We start from the raw sequence: 19,000 nt of genomic DNA, 5'->3' as shown, positions 1-19,000 counted from the left end.
CCGGGTGGTCCCATAGCACATATGATCTGGATATCCACCAGGTTGATCATGGAGCAATCCTTCATGTCATACCAGTTCCAGTGGTCGAGCCACTGGCGCAGCAGCTCCACAGGGGGCTGGGCACCATACACCTCCCGAGCTGGCATGTTCACATCATCCACAAAAACCACCTGATAATATAACATTAAATATTTGGAATAAGATTAGATACTGATAATATCACATAATATTTGCTATTTAAAACCACACAGATTTCGTTTAGATGTTTTTCTAGACGCATCTCAAAATAAAATGGTGCTTGTGATAAAAGGACGACAAATCTTTACAACTGCCAAGATTTTAGTGGCTTATTTCCCTGATATGAGCGTAAACAGAAAAACAAACAAGTCATAACAGCATAAAAACATCATATGAACTTAAGAAAAAGAGAAAGAGGCTGTACCATTTTCTTCCCCAATGGAGGACCGAACACTCCTTTGCGCCGCTTATCTAGCTTAGACATAATAATGTTTTGGGTCTGGGCTGCTGTAGTCTGGGCTGAAAAGTTGATAAATAACGGGCTGTAGACATCCTTCTGCAGCTGATTCAATAGAAAGTCCTGGCCAAGAGATATAAGAAACATGAACATAGATTATCATCAAATCTCGTAGTTTGTAAGCTTATTGTGTATTACCACCATGTACAACACAATAATGCAAAATGGTGATACACTGCCATAGTACAACAGTGAGAGATATCATCAGGAAAAGGACAGGACACTTTGAAAATAAGTACAATCAACGGAATGATTGCAAGGTTTGGGTAAGCAAATACTAATGAAGTACACACTTTGTTAGTGTACAATGCAGTATTTGTTCTGTATGCGTGTTTTTATTGGGATATTCAGAACACATAAAGTGACTAATGACGGTCTGGTAATGCGGACTTCGAAAAAATGCAATCAATGTACAAACTCAGTTTGATTCTGGCAAATGGTTGTGATAAGCTTTATAATCTAATTATATGTGGCATTCAGTGAGTATTTCATTAGATAAAAACCAGGTCTCAGTTAATCCCTGAAAATGACTGTGAAATGAAGCAGGGAGAGTTGCCCTCTGTGGACATGATATGAACTAATGTTCTGCAGGGTCAAAAGGGTAAAATCGATGAATTTTTGATTTTGCATGAAGGTTTACAAAAGGGCATTTCACTAAAGGCTAGAGGAGACTTTTACAAAAGACCATTTTGACAAAATGAACACAGCCCAGAGAACAGAGAATGTAGTGATGGGTGATTTCATGTCTTTTATTAGGATCTGATCTATTTCCGTGGTACTGTCATTAGGTACCATGTGTGTTTAGAGCTCACACTCTAGCTTTCCCTCTGCACATGTTTCTAAGCATGCACAAAGCGCTCATAGATATTCTTGTCCAATCATGTGAGTAATGACTTGCATAATTAAAGGGGACTTGTGATGTGAATGATCTCAGGCTGTAGACATGGTGCATCATCATGCTCTCGTCTAAATTAGAAACCAGTGGCACAGCTTCTCTCTGTCTCACTCGAGAGTTGACTGAGGCAGGTGAAGGAGCCTTGTGTACAGCTGTCTGACGGTACTGATGCCAGCATCATGCCCGTCACATTCTTATGGTATGAGTAGCTGGTACTCCTTCATCACTCCTGCCAGATTTGAGATTCTGTGACTGTCTGCTGGTTCAATGGGACAGAGCTGCTCCACCACGCAGAAAGGCAGGAAGTCGAGAACAAGGCAAAATCCCCAGTGAGATGATCTCTATTCACCCCAGAGTCTCAAGTTTGAGCACACTAATGGATGAACTAATGAAGCAAAAGGAAGGAGGGGGGATTAGTCCTTGATATAAATAGCTGAAGGTCTGCTGAGAGATACTCAGTATTCCTCCAAGGTGGCCATTTCACACCTGGTGTCTGTAGCTGTGCTGCCTGCAACCGATTTGCGTGTTACTTTAGATTCCTGAGGCTGAGACTACACTGCTAAGAAGCAAACGCTCACTCATCCTACAGAATGACTTTATTGATGTTTTAAACATTAAAATTAATGTTAAGTGGCTCTTGTTCCTTTCTGCTAAACACAAAATACCTTAGTGCTTTCTAAATGTCACCTTAATGAAATAATATGATGCGTAGCAGGTCACTCACTGTAATGTAGACGCTTTTGCCAGTACCAGTAGGGCCAATGAAAATAGTGGGCTTCTGGTGGGTGATGAGGAGCTCCATCAGTGCCATGTAGCGTACTGTGTTCTCAGTGGGCACGATGATCTCATTGAACTGCATGTCTTTGCATATGGCAGGAGCAGCCTTTAGCTCATCTGTCCACAGCTCCCACCTGCCTGGGCCCTGAAGAGAAAGACTGTGCTTACACTCAAAAAAGAAAAAAGAAAAAAAAACACCCAAAAGACACATTATATCTAGTTTTTGACTGCAGGTAATATGACAAAATGGACCACACAAATGGATTTGTCTCTGCTGTGAGACAGAGACAATAAAGGTATTTGAATATAAAGAGTCTCTAATCTTAATATGACCCCTTTCCTTGTAAACTGATTCATATCAATAGCCTACAAAAATATCAGAAGTTGATGAACATGAAGTAAATGGCTCTAAAGCTAAATGTGGCATTGACTGTCCCATAGCCTTCAGTACTAAAGACAAATCCATAGAATCCATAGAAGTGTTGTTTAGTCAGACAGCTTTGTTAAATCCATACCAACTCTTTCCCGCTGATCAAGTTGGAAGATAAAACTGACCCCTCCTAAACAGAGATTTTCTAAGCCCAAACCTTGATAATTACTTAAATATAATGCAAAATAACTACAGAAATTTCACACAATTCAGACTTAGGTGCCATAAATTTCTTTGTCTCTAAAAGCCTTTGTGGGAACAAACACTTGTTCTTTCAACACCTTTTTCAAAACAGATTTAAAGGAACAATATCACAAATCTGCTTAGATGGGTAACTGGACTGTAACACACACACACACACACACACACACACACACACACACACACACACACACACAGACACACAGACACACAGACACACACACACACACACACACACGTAACAGACAGGTGGAGCTGTGTGTCAGAAGCATGACATTTGTAAAAGTCGCACAAAGAGAGAAAAAAAAATGAACATCCTTCTTTCCCCTCTGAGGAAAAGAACAAAAAAATAACAGAATGTGACTCTGTCCAGTCCACAAGTGGCTGATGTAGAAAGTGAAGCTGCTGTTTGTTGTCGGTTATTATGGTAACGTGGTGATGCTAAGTGCGGTGGTGTAAACAAAACTACTGCATAATATAACTATTTGTATTCCTGACTGTGACAGAGATATTAATTATTTTTGTGCCATTCCTAACTCCTAATATGTAAACCACAACCTAAGTCTCCCCTTGCTTTTTCCATTAGCAGCTCATAAAGAAGTGCAAATTTCAGTCTAAGTAAAAAATTGCAGCAAAGTGCTCTCAGCTGCACAATTATCAGAAGCAGGCCTACCTCTTTAATGAAGCGATACTGGTAAACTGTTCCCTCAGTGGGTAGGGGCACTGTGAGCTGTTTAGGTGGAGCCTCCACAGTGGCCAGGATGCCATGGCAGGCCCGGGTCTCGTCACTTAAAGGACCGTTCAGTACCTCCCTCACCACAGCGTCAAACTTCTCTCGTCCCGAATCATCACAGCTGGCACCCACTGACCACACCAGGCAGAACACAAAGATGCCCTGCGCAAAGGGAAAGGATCAACTGTCACTGTTTTTTCAACCCTGATTCATATTCATTTGTGTATCTAAAGTGTCAATTGCTCCACGAAGGCTCAAAATGATCCCAAAACAACTCACAATTGTCAAGCACATTGAGCAAACACACATTTTGCTGCATCTGGTCATGTGTGGGAGGGCCATTTACCTTTCAGTAAACAGGTTGGATGACAACATTATCAGCTTGGTTGCTAAAGCAGAATGTGATTACTGGGTGAAGATGGAACTTATGGTGTAAAATTAGTGTTTTGTTATATTGTATCATAAAATATCAGTTGCTTTGTGGCTGCATTTTTTGTATTTTGTTATGATTTATCATAGTTCATGTATAGTACTTACCTGTGGACCATAACCCACAAAATGAACAAACTTGTTCGAGATGTTGCTTGTGAGTATTGATGAGTAAGTGTGTAGACTATGTAAATAGATCACACTGTACCAAAAGTCAAACATCACAAATCCCTGCATAGGGATACAGTTTGCAGTCAAAAATCTGATCATACAAACAAGGTTTGCAATTAATAAACTGATTCAAATGTACAGTGTGCAGACACTTTTACATGACAAACACCAGAATCCAAAAAGGAGAGATGTCTTTGTAGGGAGAAAACAGCAGGAATACTGTAGGAAGTGAAAATTCATATGGCCTCTTGACTTATCATGAGCTTAGCAGCCTCATGATAGATCCTGCTGTTAAAAGGCTGATTAATTCAACACTTTGATAATGACTTGCTGAGAAACATGGGAGAGAGGGTTGAAAAGCATTCATCAGTGCAGTGAGCCACAGGGGGATAATAGCAGTGCTTTCAAAAGACAGGATTCAGAGGCACCATTGGCTCTCCTCAGTCCCTATCATGATAGAGAACTGTCTTCTTCCACTGACTGCCTCTCTTTTCTCTGTGATTTTACCTATTTAGCGTAGTTTCTCTCTTTATGTAAACCTTTTTTTTATCCCCACCGTGTGTTTCTGCTTCCACAAGCAAAACCGCAGTCTCACAGTATCAATGCAAAGCAAAACAAAACTTGACAGTGCAGTTTTTTTCTACAGAAATATTCTCGATTTGTATTCTGAGAACGTAGACTGTTAAGAGTACAAAGACTACTTACGAGTTATTTCCTCTCACCCAAGCACAGAATGCATGTGCGTGGTCAGCTATAGTCTTTGCAGTGTGTTCAAGTGTAACTTATTGACTGAGACCTGATGAAATGTAAAGTGACACATCAGTTAATCTTGGATGTCAGCTTGGCGTGTCTAAGCTCTTGTGGTTCAGTTGTTTTCTGTTTGGGTTTATTGTTTGAACTGAATCATATTACACTAATTTGGCAAGAATGCTGTATGTTGATTATGGAAGTAGACATGTAACACCTAGACCTTATGAAAGAGAGGCATGTTTGTTTTGACACTTGTGGGAGTGGGAAGGGGTATTGCATGCAGGGGACTCCTTCCAGGACATTAGGCTGCACTTTGAAACCTTTATCAACTCAATAAGAAATGTTGTCTAATAATGCATAATGGTCATGTCATGATGGCGTAGCCAATTATTGGTTTACATATTCAATGAATATCTTATTATTGGTAATACATGCTCTTAGTTTAGTAGCAGTAGCAGTAGTAGTGGTGGGTGTGTGCACAAACCTCTAACCAGGAGCAAATATCTTTTTCATTCATGCTCTTCATCTTTGCTTCATCATGAAACTCATCCATCATACAGTCCATCAGATTCATCAGGGACTTGACTAGATTGGTGTCAGAGGTCGGGGACAGCTCCTGAGATTGAGTGAAACGAAACAACACGCATTGAAAAAAGGAGTGATGTCTGAGTATACTACTGGACTCAGAACTCATTAAAAAGTTAGCAGTCAACTTGTCAATCAAGACACACTGCTGTACAAAACTGAGAGGTAAAACTAAAATAATACAAAAAATGTAACTGTTTAAAAACCTTGAAACCCTAAAACATGCATGCAGAAATACACATTTCTGAATGTAATATTTTTTGGAATGAGAAACTGAAGCAGCAGCTGAACCCTGGATGCAGTGTGAAAAACTCCCTTGAGAGTAAAGACATATTAATTAAACATATTAAAACATATTAATCTACAAACCACTTCCAACCAAAAAAAAGTATTTCCTGAGGATGGTTCAGCACCTTGGTGGCCTTTCGAATCAGCTGTATGCAGGTGGGCAGCATGCGGTCAAAAAGGGCAGTGATGAGGTCTTTGTGAGCTGCACTGACTGTGGTGGGCAGGGTATGGAGCCAGGACAGCATAAGGGGCCGCCAGCCGAGCATATGAGGCTCCATGTAGATCATACCACAGCGAGACACCTGCCACAAACATCACATCTGAAAACACACATCTAAACCAGTGGTACTTAACTCATGAAGAACAAGCTGACCAGTACCCATAACTACAATAGGTTAATTATAAGCAAATTATTGGATGCAACGTTGCAACGTTAACTATAAATGCAGTATAGTGTAAGTGAGCATTCTAGTAGTGCTGTGGCCCTAATCTGACTGAACAGCATAACGTTTACATTGATCCTATCCTTTATACTCGTGTGTACATTAAATAAGTGTGTGCTGCATATGTGACAGCATGTCCAATGACAATGTGATAAATATGTTAAAACCTTTTCCTAAAGGGTAGCTTTTTAATGAGGTCCCATCGATCCAAGTCCCACCCAAGGAATAGCTTCAGAAAGACAGGTTAAGTTAGAAGAAAGATAAGCAGAGATGGGTGAGGACATAAGGTATGAGCAGTAGCTAAAAAAGAAAAAGAAAAATAGGGCTTTAAAGACGGTGCACAGAGGGAGAAAAGCAGCTTTCATAGACAAAGAGAAAAAGAGAGGAAAAATGTAGGAAAAAAGAGACAGAGAGATCAACAGTGCACAAAAGGGACCCTGCACAAAGTGGGGAAAGTTCACTGTGATCACAAAAATGTTGATGCCTCTGCATTCAGCATGATGAAAGAAACAGCTGGCAGGCTATAGAGAATCAAAAATAGAAGTCTGTTTCATAAAAAAGCAGAAGCAGGGAGATGCAAAGGTATTCTCTAAAGGTATCTATGTATTGAAATCAAGAGCTTTTGTCACTGCTGCACAACAAAGAACCATCAGGAAAGGTACAATTAAAAAAAAAACAAAAAAGCTTTTATGTCAAGCAGCAACCTCCAGGGCTGAAAAATGAAGCCAATGCGAAAGAGCCAAAAACTGCTGTTCCTCAAAAGGCCACTTGAGGTTGGCTCCAAAAACAAGTCAACTCCTATAGGTCCCCATTATAAATGCCAAACTTTATGGGAGAAATAAACATGTTTACAGCCCAGTACAAAAAACAGCCGTGGTCTCTATGGTTCTTTTGACTGCTCATGAAAACTGCACGGGGGCTGAATCTTTACACAACTCACTAGTTTACATGTATTACATATAATTAACTACTAAAGTAATAATAAGGCATAATTATGAGCTTGGTCACTTTGAGTAATAGCTAGCCAGTAGGTTTTAGCAACCAGGCTTCATTGGTCCTACGTCAACTCCACCCATGCTCCACCTCTTCATCTCTGGCGTGTGAGTAACATCATCAACACCTTAATCTATTGCCAACTTCCATATTACACTGCCTCAAGTAGATATGACAGGAGAGAAACAGGGAAAATTAAATGGTTAAATGCATGAAGACATTTTCAAAATACACCAGGCACACTAACTGACTTCCAAAAAGAGTTGTGACTGTCTGAGCTTAAGAGTATTCATTACACCCATCTGACACGTCAATAAAGTTTAAGCAAAGACTAAATGTAATCTGCAAATACTGACTCAAGGACTAATAGATAAAACAGACAAATATTTTTTATAGTCGTTCCTTTTGAGACAAACTGCACTTTTTGGTTAGTCAACCGAAAACGAAAGCAGACAGCACCAGGGCATGACCACTGAAATAATCTTGAGTGTGTGTAATGAAGACAGGCATGATGGCATCATGAGCAAAAGCCTTTATGTAACTGGAAGGATAATAAGATGATGTGGGTTAGGAAGTGATGGGCTATATTTCCCAAAATGTTGTCAGAATCAGTGCAGCATAATGTCACAGGGAGAAAACTATAATATGGGCACAGCAATTGTCTGACTCTAAATGAAAGCAATAACAGATCCATCCTTGGCTATATCCAGAGACTGGAAACCTTTACCGCTAACAAAATAGAAAAGCAAGACACACTGTGACGAGACCCTTAAAGCCTTAAAGGAAGTAAAGGTGCTTCTCACTGTGGCTGGCGATGCCACCTCCAGGTCCATGGGCTCAAAGATGAGGCTCATTTGCGGTGACATCTGAATGATCTCACCGCTCATCAGACACAGCTTCTTGTTGTCGTCGAGTACTGTGTTCATATTCTCGATCCACACGGCGTCCACTGGGCCGTCAAAGATAAGCCACTTTCTGTCAGGGCTCTGAGAGAAGGAAGAAATAGCATTAAGGAAATTAAGGAATACTTACAGCACAATTTACAGCACAATTATACATGTATACATTAAAAGAAAGGTCACAAACAGCCACCAATACTGACCACACTGGTGACCTCCTGGCCTATCTTCTTTATTTATTATAACTAACAAAAAGGTAAATAAATTAGAATATCAAACACTCAATCATTCTTGATTCTGAGGCAGTATGACAGATGGAAGGAGGGATGTATGGATGTAAGAAGGCACAACCAGATAGACAGACAGAGAGATAAACACTGAAAGCTTTAAACCCCAGGGAGGCTTTTTCCTTCGAGGAAAAGACAAGCTAAATTTACCTGAAGGTTGGCCCCTGCAGTGTTAAAATATGCAAAATTTCTTAAGTATTCGTGGAGCTTTAAAGTTTAGAAGAACATCTTAAACGTGCATGAAAAGGACTTGCGTTCTACCACTTGGTTTATAAAGACAAGTGCCTGTATCCTTTAATCGTTTGCACATACTGTTTTCCTTTCTTTCCCTCATAGAAATCCCCGTGCATACTTTCAAGGTCACGAAAGAACTCCTGTGCATTATAATCTAAGCAAAGAATGTTTGCTAAATGAATGAAATTAACATCTACACTGTCATAATAGGGGTTGACAACAAGAGTCAATTCTCCAGTTAAATGGACTGGCAAGGGCTGTGCTTTAAATTGATTTGTTGAAATATAAACAAATGGAGATGCCTGGGCTGGGGCCATCTGGTGCTTGAGAGGGAAGCGAGTTTGCTGTAATGTAATGATCTGACAGAGAGTGTTGGCGCTGAAAAAAGGAAAACACTGTGTATGCAGTGAGTTTAATACACTACGCTGCTGCTGACTCCAGATTAGCACACAAAGAATTAGTTTAGGAAAATGTGGTTCAGAAAAAAAAGAGTGAAAGAAAGAAAGAAAGACTTTCTCCCAGAGAGGAAAATGAGTTTTTTGAAACTGAATTAAGACCAGCCTTGTTCTCGTTTTCTATTTTCATTGCATCAGTATGTACTGCCTCGGCTGTCATAACCACTCCTCACACTCGTTATTCATTGACAAAAAAACAATTTGTAAAATGACAACTTTATATACAGAGACAATTTTTAAAATGACAAGTTCATTTGGAAACAATCTGAGAATAGGGCGAACAAATGATTTTCCATTATGACATGCACCCACTGCCATCTGCAAATCGCCTGTCCATGTGTGTCTAGTGTGTGTGCGCATGAATGAAAGAGCGCATGAATGAAAGATCTAAATTTAACAAGACAGCAAAATGTTTCTTTTGTTTACCCTGTCACTGCAGCCTTTCTTTCTACCAGCTTGAAATTAATTGGAATGTCATGCCTATTGCACAATGATCCATCGCAAACTCATAAACTAAGAATGAGCAGACGATAATGCATCTAAGTCTCGTCTTGCTGCACAGCTCCCTATAACATGAAACACTTGAGCATGTTGCACCTCTGGCCACATCCTGATGTGCCACAAGTGCAACATGCTACAAGATTTCAACCTTTAGGAAGAATAGCAGCAGTTTATTAATCACATTATGAAGGAAGCACATGGCTTTAATTTAATAGCATAATTCTACACGTCTACTGTCCTCTCAGTGCTGCCTTATGAGAAAGCAACCTGAATGTCTATTTTGAGCACAGCATCAAGTAGCTGAGACAGAGATATAATTCAAATACTTTCTGCTTTAACTTGTGACACCAAGTTGCTTCAAATGCCTGTTTCCATGGAGACAGTATCAGTTTCAAAGTCTGTGATTTACACTGATTATGTGTCAGTAAAGACACCATCACTTTGACTAATTCTGGTGATTTCTATGTAAGTTCACAAGATCTGAAAAGGACATGAGAAGGTCAGGATAAACAACTGATGCATTTGTAAAACAAATCCAGTCACATAATAACAAGACAACTGAGCGTTCGGTATTAAAATGACATTAAATGAAAAACACGGAAAGATAATGATAACAAAAAGCTCTACTACGTCCTCCAACCCCCTGAGGCTAACAGCCACCTGTCACCTGAAATTTTGTTTACGCTGGAATTTTGGGGGGGTTATCGATTACCCCCCAAAATTCCAGCGTAAACAAAATTCCTAGCTTAAATATCACAGTTTCCACTCAATCATTTTCATTTGAGACTGGTTAGTGTGTTTATTTTCCACCATCATTAATGTGGCAATAAAAACACACATGGACAAAGTTCTGCTGACCCGCCAACAGACCTGCATCGAAAATAATGATGATGCCATTTGGAGTCAAAAGAAGTGCCACATGCTTTCACTCCTGAGGAGAAAAAAAGAGCAGAAAGCTTCACAAGCTGATACTGGAGCGTCAAGATCTTCTATATGATGTCAGAAGCCCGGTTTGATGTAACACTTAAATGCTCGATGCTGACATCAAAAAGAAATCCAGCTGACTGTGATCCAGCTGATGCTGAACAGTGTAACAGCCACTGCACTGCATGTTCCTCTGAGAAACGCCATCTTTAAAAAATGTTTACGTCTCTCCTACAGCTACACTTCTTTCACAAAGACAAAGTTAGTCTCTTTTGAGTCTTTTGACAGATGCGAAAAAGCCCACCAAAACAGTTCTGACAACAGTTTCAGAACAACAGTTTTGTGTGTAACAAACTAAACACAAGATCAAATTTTTGTAATGTCTGACATTTTAGAGTGAAAACCAAAACGTAAAAGGCTCAATGAAACTAACAGGGAGCACATTCTGCTCTGTTAGCACTGATGGGAGAAGTGACTACACACAGAACACTACTTGGCTGTGTCGTACATGACCAAATTATTGGATCTCAGAGGAGCTCTGTGTGTATTTTTGGCAGCCTGTGTTAACACAGAGTAGTGTCCCAGGCACAGACTCAATCAATGACCTTGAGAAATCTCTCTGAGTGTACCAATAGTAACGCGCCTTCCTAGCTAGTCTCCTCAGCCATGTCCTCATTTAGCAGGAGGTGTGGCATCTCCACGACGATAAATGATGTGGTTTTCCCACCTTCCATCACGACCGAGGGAGCCACTCTGATAAACATCAGAAGGTTTTCTGCTTTTGAGTTCCACAATAACAAAAACAGAAGAATGTTTCCATTTGTTTCATATCAGGTCAACAGAAAATACTTGTTTCTGATTGACAGGCAGGAGGCGGGACCTCAGACATATTTCCAGCTCACACTCTTCTAAACTGCCTGCGAGATCTGTTAAATTACAGGTAACCATAGCAACAGCACTCTTGATTTATGCTTGATTACCATTTCAAACACATTTAGAGAAGAAAAACATTTGTTGTCCAAAAAAAACAAAATAAAGACAGAATATTTAAATCTGTCTGAGTGTCAAGAATATTTGTGTGATAAAAAATAGAGCTTGTTCTTACAGATGACACAATGGACACGTAACATGGCATCAGTGGTTTTAAAGATTTTGCTTGGTTCATACTCAAATTGTAGACTCACCAGTATGATTGTACTCAGTAAAACCTGAAAACAATTTTGAAGTCGGACAATGGGTCTTTTACGGTTTCTGGCCTGTTTTTGATGATTCCTGACTCCTGAATGAGACCCAGATTTCTTATTTTCCTTTGGAGGAGATTAAACAACTTTAATTTATCTCCCCAACGGGACGGGGTAAAAAAGATGGTTTCAGTCAAAGTCAAAGTCATTTTATTATTTGTGAATATACACAGTATTAGGCACATGGGAAGCTGTGGTGTTGCAGCTCCCACAAACCATTTGCTTATTTGGCACAATATCTGAGTTTGTGCAGCATGAAATATTATATGAATATAGAAAATTTTACCGTACCTATAAAAATGATCATAATGGATTTCACGCGCCCTGTATCCAAAAGAAGAACAGGTGGTGTGTGACTAACTCCGTATAGCTCCCAACGGTGAACATCTGTATGCACGTCTGATGGAGCCTGTCACCGAATGAACCTGCTGCTTCACATGTTAGACAGCACTGTGTGGTTGTTTGCCTGAGTCTGAAACTAAAGCAGTTTAAACTGCTGTACTCTGGGCAGCCATCTTACCTGGGAGGCAGCGAAGGTTCTGTAGCTGACGGCGAGGATGCCATCAGACCACTCGTGAGAGACGGGGTCGAACTGGCCGTACAGCTGGCCCATGGTGATGGATTTAGGATTGATAACTGTGATCTGTACCTGGTTCTCATCCATCAAACCCTTGTCGAACAACCACATACATAAAAACACACAAAAGACATAGAAAGCACAGAGAGATGTCATAAACTCAAGAAAAAAGGGGTGCATGGACAAATACAAATGAGATACTGTACGTACACGCACACACACACATATCCAGTTCATAAATACACTATAAATGTGCATGACGAGCCACTCATTTGAACAATTTGTCTTCAAGTTGGTTGGTTGCCAACACACATAAGTTGCTTAGAAGATTAGTGTCTGCATGTCAGGACTTCTGCAAACTGAGGAAGAGAAGTAAAAACTGCAACAAACAGCTTCTCAGACAAGGTGTCAGTTAGACTTTAAAACAATGAGTAAAGTGAGCGGCTGAAAAAAAAAAACAACGGAGGGGAGGGTGGGGTGAGGGGAGGTTGGACATGATCAGTGGATGTGCAGCAACAAGGATGACGATGATAAATGTGGCATTCCCAGGCGTTCCATCAGCAGGCCTTCATCTGTCTCCTTGGTGGGATGCCTCTCAGCTTTCTCAGCCATGTAAATACAACAAGCCAGTCCTGCTCTTCTCTGTGAGATCGATAACTACTAAACAAAGACTACAGCTCTGACAAATTGGATGGATGTGTTTACTTGGGACAAACATGTAGCTCAGATAAGCCTTGGATATTGAGTGTAACACATATTTTCAGTTGACATGAACGTATATATGATTTTTTTTTTCACTGACTGAGCAAGTTCATATCCCAAGGACTCAGGAAACCCCATGTAATAAAATACAATTTTAAAAATGCATGGTTAACCATCTGGATATTAGGCTTTCTTTCTTTTTTTTTAATTTCTGACAAATTGATAAGGTTAATACCCGACCGGAACAAAATTAATTAGTTTGACCTCAAGGACAACTCCGGGCATACAACAGAGAAAACAAAGTAGTTTACAGTAGCTATTGATCAAGACTTAATGCCACGTAAGGAATCATGAAATAAAGTATGATGAACATGCAACTTGCAACCTAACATGACGCTTGTCTCCACTTCTGTTACCATTCTTTTAAATAACAAGTCTATCCTAATTTTTCCAAAAACCAGTTGGCATACCAGCTTTTATTCCTTGATTGTTCAGATGGAGAGCAGAGCATCCACCTTCCACTACAGCCTACTAGTCAGATTTAAATAGGACATCATACCTTTTCACAGACGTCATGAAGGGCTGCTGCCAGCACACGATAGGCGCTGGTCTTGCCTCCAAACGGCTCACCCACCAGCATGAAACCATGCCTCACTATCATCATCTCGAAGATCTGCAGGATTTTCTCAGCAAAGAAATCGGTGACTTGCAGGTTCATGCGCTGGCAGTTTTCCTCAATGGCCTCAAGCAGGATGTGGTAGTCCCGTTTTGGAAGCTTGACCCCCGGGAAGAGGTCAGTGGTGATACCCTGAGATGGAAAGGCAAAGTAGTTGAGGAACAGTGAGGGAGGAATCTCAGGGCTGAGTCGAACACACCTACTTAAAACACATTTTTAAACACAAAATACAATGGAAACACAAGTGCACCCACACGCACGCACACACACTCACCTGGAGATAGTCAGACAAATGATGGACACATATATATTCAGAAACTCAGAGAAAATAACCATTCACTCACTCACTCACTCACACACACACACACACACACACACACACACACACACACACACACACACACACAAACACACACACATAATCCAGTGAACTGCTCTGACTCAAACAGACTTAAACTGTCCTTGTGCATCATGGGTCCAAATGAACTGACTGGAATTAACATGGGCTGACATCACTTGATGTGTATCGCTCCATTAATCAAGACAGGAGAAGCTCCACTCCATCCCACCTCAAATAGCTTCAGATCATGGGCCAGGAACTTGGGCAGATTGACATCAATAATGGATCTCAGCAACAGGGTGTCTTCATTCTCCTCTGGAAACGCAAGCTGCGGTGCAACCCAACCACGCCCGAGGAAGATGAGGAGAAAATTAAATGATTAAATACATTTTAAAAAGGCAAATAATGAGAGAAATATTCCTATATATATTTAAAAAAAATCACTGGATTATTAAAAAGAAACAATCAATCAATTGTCCAAACACCATCATCGGTTGCAAAAAGTGAGAGGAAGCAACAGAAATACACAAAAAGAAGACACACTTTTTGTGTGCAATATGTAACCCTACTTAAAATAAACTTGCTTGTTCTACATTAAAATATACCCAAGCCCAAGTCCAGGGAAACTCTCAATTATTAAGCAAAGATTATTCTACTTCACTGAAATGTGTTTTACTGAACTCAAATTCTCATTAAAATCTCTACAAATGTCACAATAACAGTATGACACATTAACAAACTGACACAAGAACTGTTTGGAGAGAAAATATTCAGGTAAATGAACAAAAAAATTGATCACAGCACATCAAAATGAATCTGTATTGAGACACCTTGAGGTTCCCAGCAGCAGTCAGCACAGACTTGACAGCCCTCATTCCATAGTCATAATGATGCTGTGAGGAAAGCTGCTCCGAACAGAGTCGATAAGTTGCCACAATTTTCACAGACAGGGGTCGTGCAGTCACAAAGCCGCACGAGTAGAGCACAATCTCTGCAATCATTGCATAGTCCGGTACCATCATAGCCACAGTCCTGAACAGAGCCTGGTGTAAAGAGACACTTTAACTGAATGGAAACATGTGTTTAATGGCAAAACATTTTCAACTCAAGGTCTGCATTTTTCTGTTCTTTTTGGCATAAAACACACCTATACTTGGAACTACTTTTAGCCGAGAAACACAGAATGCTGATCTTCCAACTGTATGTGAATATGCCTCAAAAGCTGTGTTCCATAAATCAGTGTTTGGACATTTAAAACAGAAAGAACAGTTAAGAAACCGATACAGTACTTTGAGGTTGTCTGGTAGCTCAGAACGTCCAGCGTAGCCAGGATTCATAGTAATGAATACAGCACAGGAGGGGTCCAGTTTCAGCTCGGTCCCTTCAAACATCAGTATCTCAGTATGGGCAGCAATTCCTGAACACACAGATGCAGTGTGATACAGTGTGTATTAATTCCTACTTTGTGCCTTTTCCCTCTGATGAAGACAGTTGAAGAGAAGACTAGTTCACATTATTGAAGGTTCCAGTCTTTATTCCTACTGCTGATTCAGGGTCCTGCCCTGACACTTTTGGGTAATGAGCACACCCTGAGGAGCACATCTGTAGACACCATGTCCTCCACAACTGTGTGCACGTGCCTATCAGAGACATGTCATGGACCTGTGCACACCTCACTGCACATAAAAATACAAATGCACACCTTAACACTTACGTCGATAGGCCATAGGCTTAGAGGCTTTCAAATTTATCACAACTCACAGCTTAGGTCAGACAAGTCATGTCAGGTCAGTTTTACTGAGCCCAAAGTCACAAATTTGCTTGAGAAGGCTTTATAACTTGAACAACACAGTACAAAATTTGGATACAGAAGAACTAAAAACAACTGCGAAAAATAGTTTTACTGCAGCAGAAGTTAAGTAGGAGAAACCTATTAGCATTTTCAAACTTTAGTTTTGAGTTAAGAAACATCTGTATAACCCTTTGGCTCCTGCATCCTATGGCAAGTCACTCAATGCCTGCAGCACACACAGGACACACTGCTGTGCTGCGCTGAACACAGCTATGCTTGAAGTTCTGCTGGCCAGCCTACACAAATTGCCTTAGCTCCATGTTGCATCTCTTTGTAGTCAAAAACCTGCTTTTTTTACTGATGAGAACACGCCAAACTATTTTCTGGTATACTGCTGGCTTATGTAAAGATCAAAGGCGGGGAAAAAAAGCCAGAAAGTCAAAGAAAAAAAAAAAAAAACAGCACAAACCTCTCTGTATGGTGAGAATCTGTTGAGCCACCACAGACAGTACCTCCAAGTCAATGCGGTTAAACTCATCAAAGCAGGCCCAAGCTCCGCAGGACAAAAGGCCCTGGTCTCACACACACACACACACACACACACACACACACACACACACACACACAGAAAAACAGAAATTTTTCGCAGTCATTTAGTGTGGCTGTTCCTGCATTCAAGACACACACATAACGATATAAAACTGGGGGTTTTTCATTACAATATTCTACAGTTCTTACACCTGCACTAAGACATTGTGACAGGAGCAATGTACATGTGTAATTGACTGCATATATTTCACATTTCATTTATACTCATATGTCATTATATTTCATGTGCATAATGGTTGGAAAACGCAGCTTCCTTGTCACACTGCATTATATTTGTAAGGACAGATTGTAGTGGTGTGTAGACAGTGACATTTAAATGTTTGCATGTTATTCTGTGACAGGAGGCAATAAGAATGAGAGGGAAATGCGACCTCTGTGTCACCTTCTATTATCTGACTCTCTGAAGTGCTGATAGTTATGTGTGTAGTATACGCCAAGGTGTAACTATCTGTTGTGGAGCACTTCCATCTAAAAGAAGGCCACAGCACCTGGGAATAGAGTGTGTGCTTCCCACTAACTATCACAAGTAAATCAGAAGTAAAACATTTCTTCTACATGCTAGGTTTCACTAGTGTGTAGGAAACAGGTTTCCAAGTGTGTATCAGTTTTGACTGATGTGTGTTTTCACGACTTTGTGTGAGCTGAAGCTTGGATAGCAGGGGGATAAGAAAATTCTAGCAATTCTAACTTATGGTAAGAAAACTGCACTCACTTTGAAGAACTTGCCCAGAGCGATGTAGTCCAGTCCATCTGAGCAGTTGAAGACCACACACTGCTTGGCCACAGCTTTGGCCAAGTCTTTGGTTGTCTCTGTTTTGCCTGTGCCAGCTGGGCCCTCGGGGGCCCCTCCCAGATGGAGGTGGAGGGCACCAAACAAAGTGCTGAAGTAGGAGGAACGGATGGGAGGAGGCTCATGTAATACTTGATGGCCTGTCAGTGATTCATGTGATTATGTATTTCCTCAGTGGGCTATGTACATATATTTTTGTCGACAGAATCTGTTGAAATAGGTCCACTCCAGCCCACTGACAAAACATTTAGTAAGATGTTGAAGTGACTGAGAGCCTCACTGCAGGGAAGCTGTATTATGGAAGGTGGCAGCTTTTACGTGCTCGGCTCTCAGACACATTGTAACCTCATACTTCCACATACTGCAAGTACGTATTTTGCACTGCAATACAGGGATTTGGCAGATAATGTATTAGAGAACTGAGGCAGTGACTGTTGTTAAGGATTTCAAAATAAACTCTAAACTCTGACCACACAACATCTTTAAAGCCATAACTGAAGTTTCTGCAAGGTGCAGCATAGTGTACATGTCATATAAGTGTAATTGTACATAGCTGTAAGCATCAGCAGCAAACAGACTTTAGAAAAAGACCGTGAACTGTTGAGGGTGTCTGTGTAGCAGCTTTACCGGTAGCAGCGGTCAGTGAGTGGGGTAATGACCAGACGTGGAGTGTTGCCCAGGTATTCATAACCATAAGGCAAACCTGCATTGATCATCTTGGTCTGGAGGTGATTCTCCTGCACAGGGCATGAAACAGAGTTCAGAAGTCAATCACTGGATACATATCATAAGTTGAAATGAAGCCTCAAACCCTTACATCAATCAACCCCTGCCCCTTTTACGTACCACCCAGTAGTAGCGCAGTTGGCTCAGCCACTCAAAGTCATTCTCGTCACTTATTCCTTTTTGCACCAGCGAGGCAAGCACATCCCTGGCATGGACGTCAAGCACAACAAGAGCCCCGAGGGTCACCCGGTTCTGCTTGGATAGCTTGCCACGTACGAGTGCCACAATGTCATCAATTTGTCTATTGTTCTGCTCCAGGTACGTATCTAAGGCCTGAGGGAGAGAGGTATGATTAAATAGAAGGCAGAGTACTCTGGAGTTTAGCAAGAAAGAGGGAGGATGCTATCACAACCCCATCTACGAAGGTCAGAAGTTTGATCCCTGCAACAACTACTAAGTCCATCATTGTCAAGATTTCTATGAGAAAAACACCACACTTTTCCTTCTTTTATCGGTGCTACTGCTGGCTGGGCATGGTCCTCACCTTATATGTATATATATAAAAAACCTGTGATACAAACGGTTTTCCAGTCCAACTTTATAAAACAGCATTACACTGCAACTGGTTATGGCAGCAGACCTCTGCTGGCTGCATCAGCTTAATAAGACATGTCAGCTGATGAGATGTATGTGCTCTTCATTTGATGTGGCAGGTTGAATACAGTTTATAGTCCTCGTTCAGACCAGCTGTTCCCATGTCCATTTCAGTTTCTGTGTTCAAAGCTGAACAGTTTTGAATTAAATGACAGCTTGTAGAGAGTGACACTCAGTCATTACTGCACTCATTGAAAGGTAATCTGTTAGTCATATAGTTTACCCAAGACTGATCAGACCTTGTTGACCTCATCTTTACAACCTCTGAAAATCTTTTAGGCTGTGTCTTGTGTTCTGTCTGACATGAGGCACTTCACAGCGTACGTTGCCATGGTTACAGCTTCAGAGCATACCATGATGATG

The 19,000-nt window shown here is 40.8% G+C and overlaps 1 protein-coding gene across 1 annotated transcript in view; it reads right to left on the bottom strand.

The window, feature by feature from the left end:
• dnah7 (dynein, axonemal, heavy chain 7) overlaps positions 1-19,000 on the bottom strand; it is a 70,235-nt gene that overhangs the window by 31,620 nt on the left and 19,615 nt on the right. The window contains exons 23-38 of the mRNA XM_076746753.1: positions 18,104-18,316; positions 17,885-17,994; positions 17,180-17,348; positions 16,328-16,430; positions 15,356-15,483; positions 14,897-15,109; positions 14,296-14,394; positions 13,610-13,858; positions 12,292-12,441; positions 8,034-8,216; positions 5,920-6,096; positions 5,406-5,537; positions 3,512-3,733; positions 2,155-2,352; positions 443-598; positions 2-170 (exon numbers count right to left, since the gene is read on the bottom strand). Of these exons, the coding sequence (XP_076602868.1) occupies positions 2-170; positions 443-598; positions 2,155-2,352; positions 3,512-3,733; positions 5,406-5,537; positions 5,920-6,096; positions 8,034-8,216; positions 12,292-12,441; positions 13,610-13,858; positions 14,296-14,394; positions 14,897-15,109; positions 15,356-15,483; positions 16,328-16,430; positions 17,180-17,348; positions 17,885-17,994; positions 18,104-18,316 (2,671 nt within the window). The remainder of the gene's footprint in view (position 1; positions 171-442; positions 599-2,154; positions 2,353-3,511; positions 3,734-5,405; positions 5,538-5,919; positions 6,097-8,033; positions 8,217-12,291; positions 12,442-13,609; positions 13,859-14,295; positions 14,395-14,896; positions 15,110-15,355; positions 15,484-16,327; positions 16,431-17,179; positions 17,349-17,884; positions 17,995-18,103; positions 18,317-19,000) is intronic.

The sequence above is a fragment of the Chaetodon auriga genome, chromosome 13 (assembly GCF_051107435.1).
Source record: "Chaetodon auriga isolate fChaAug3 chromosome 13, fChaAug3.hap1, whole genome shotgun sequence".
Classification (NCBI taxonomy): domain Eukaryota; kingdom Metazoa; phylum Chordata; class Actinopteri; order Chaetodontiformes; family Chaetodontidae; genus Chaetodon; species Chaetodon auriga.
This window is presented reverse-complemented; position numbering and strand designations above follow the sequence as displayed.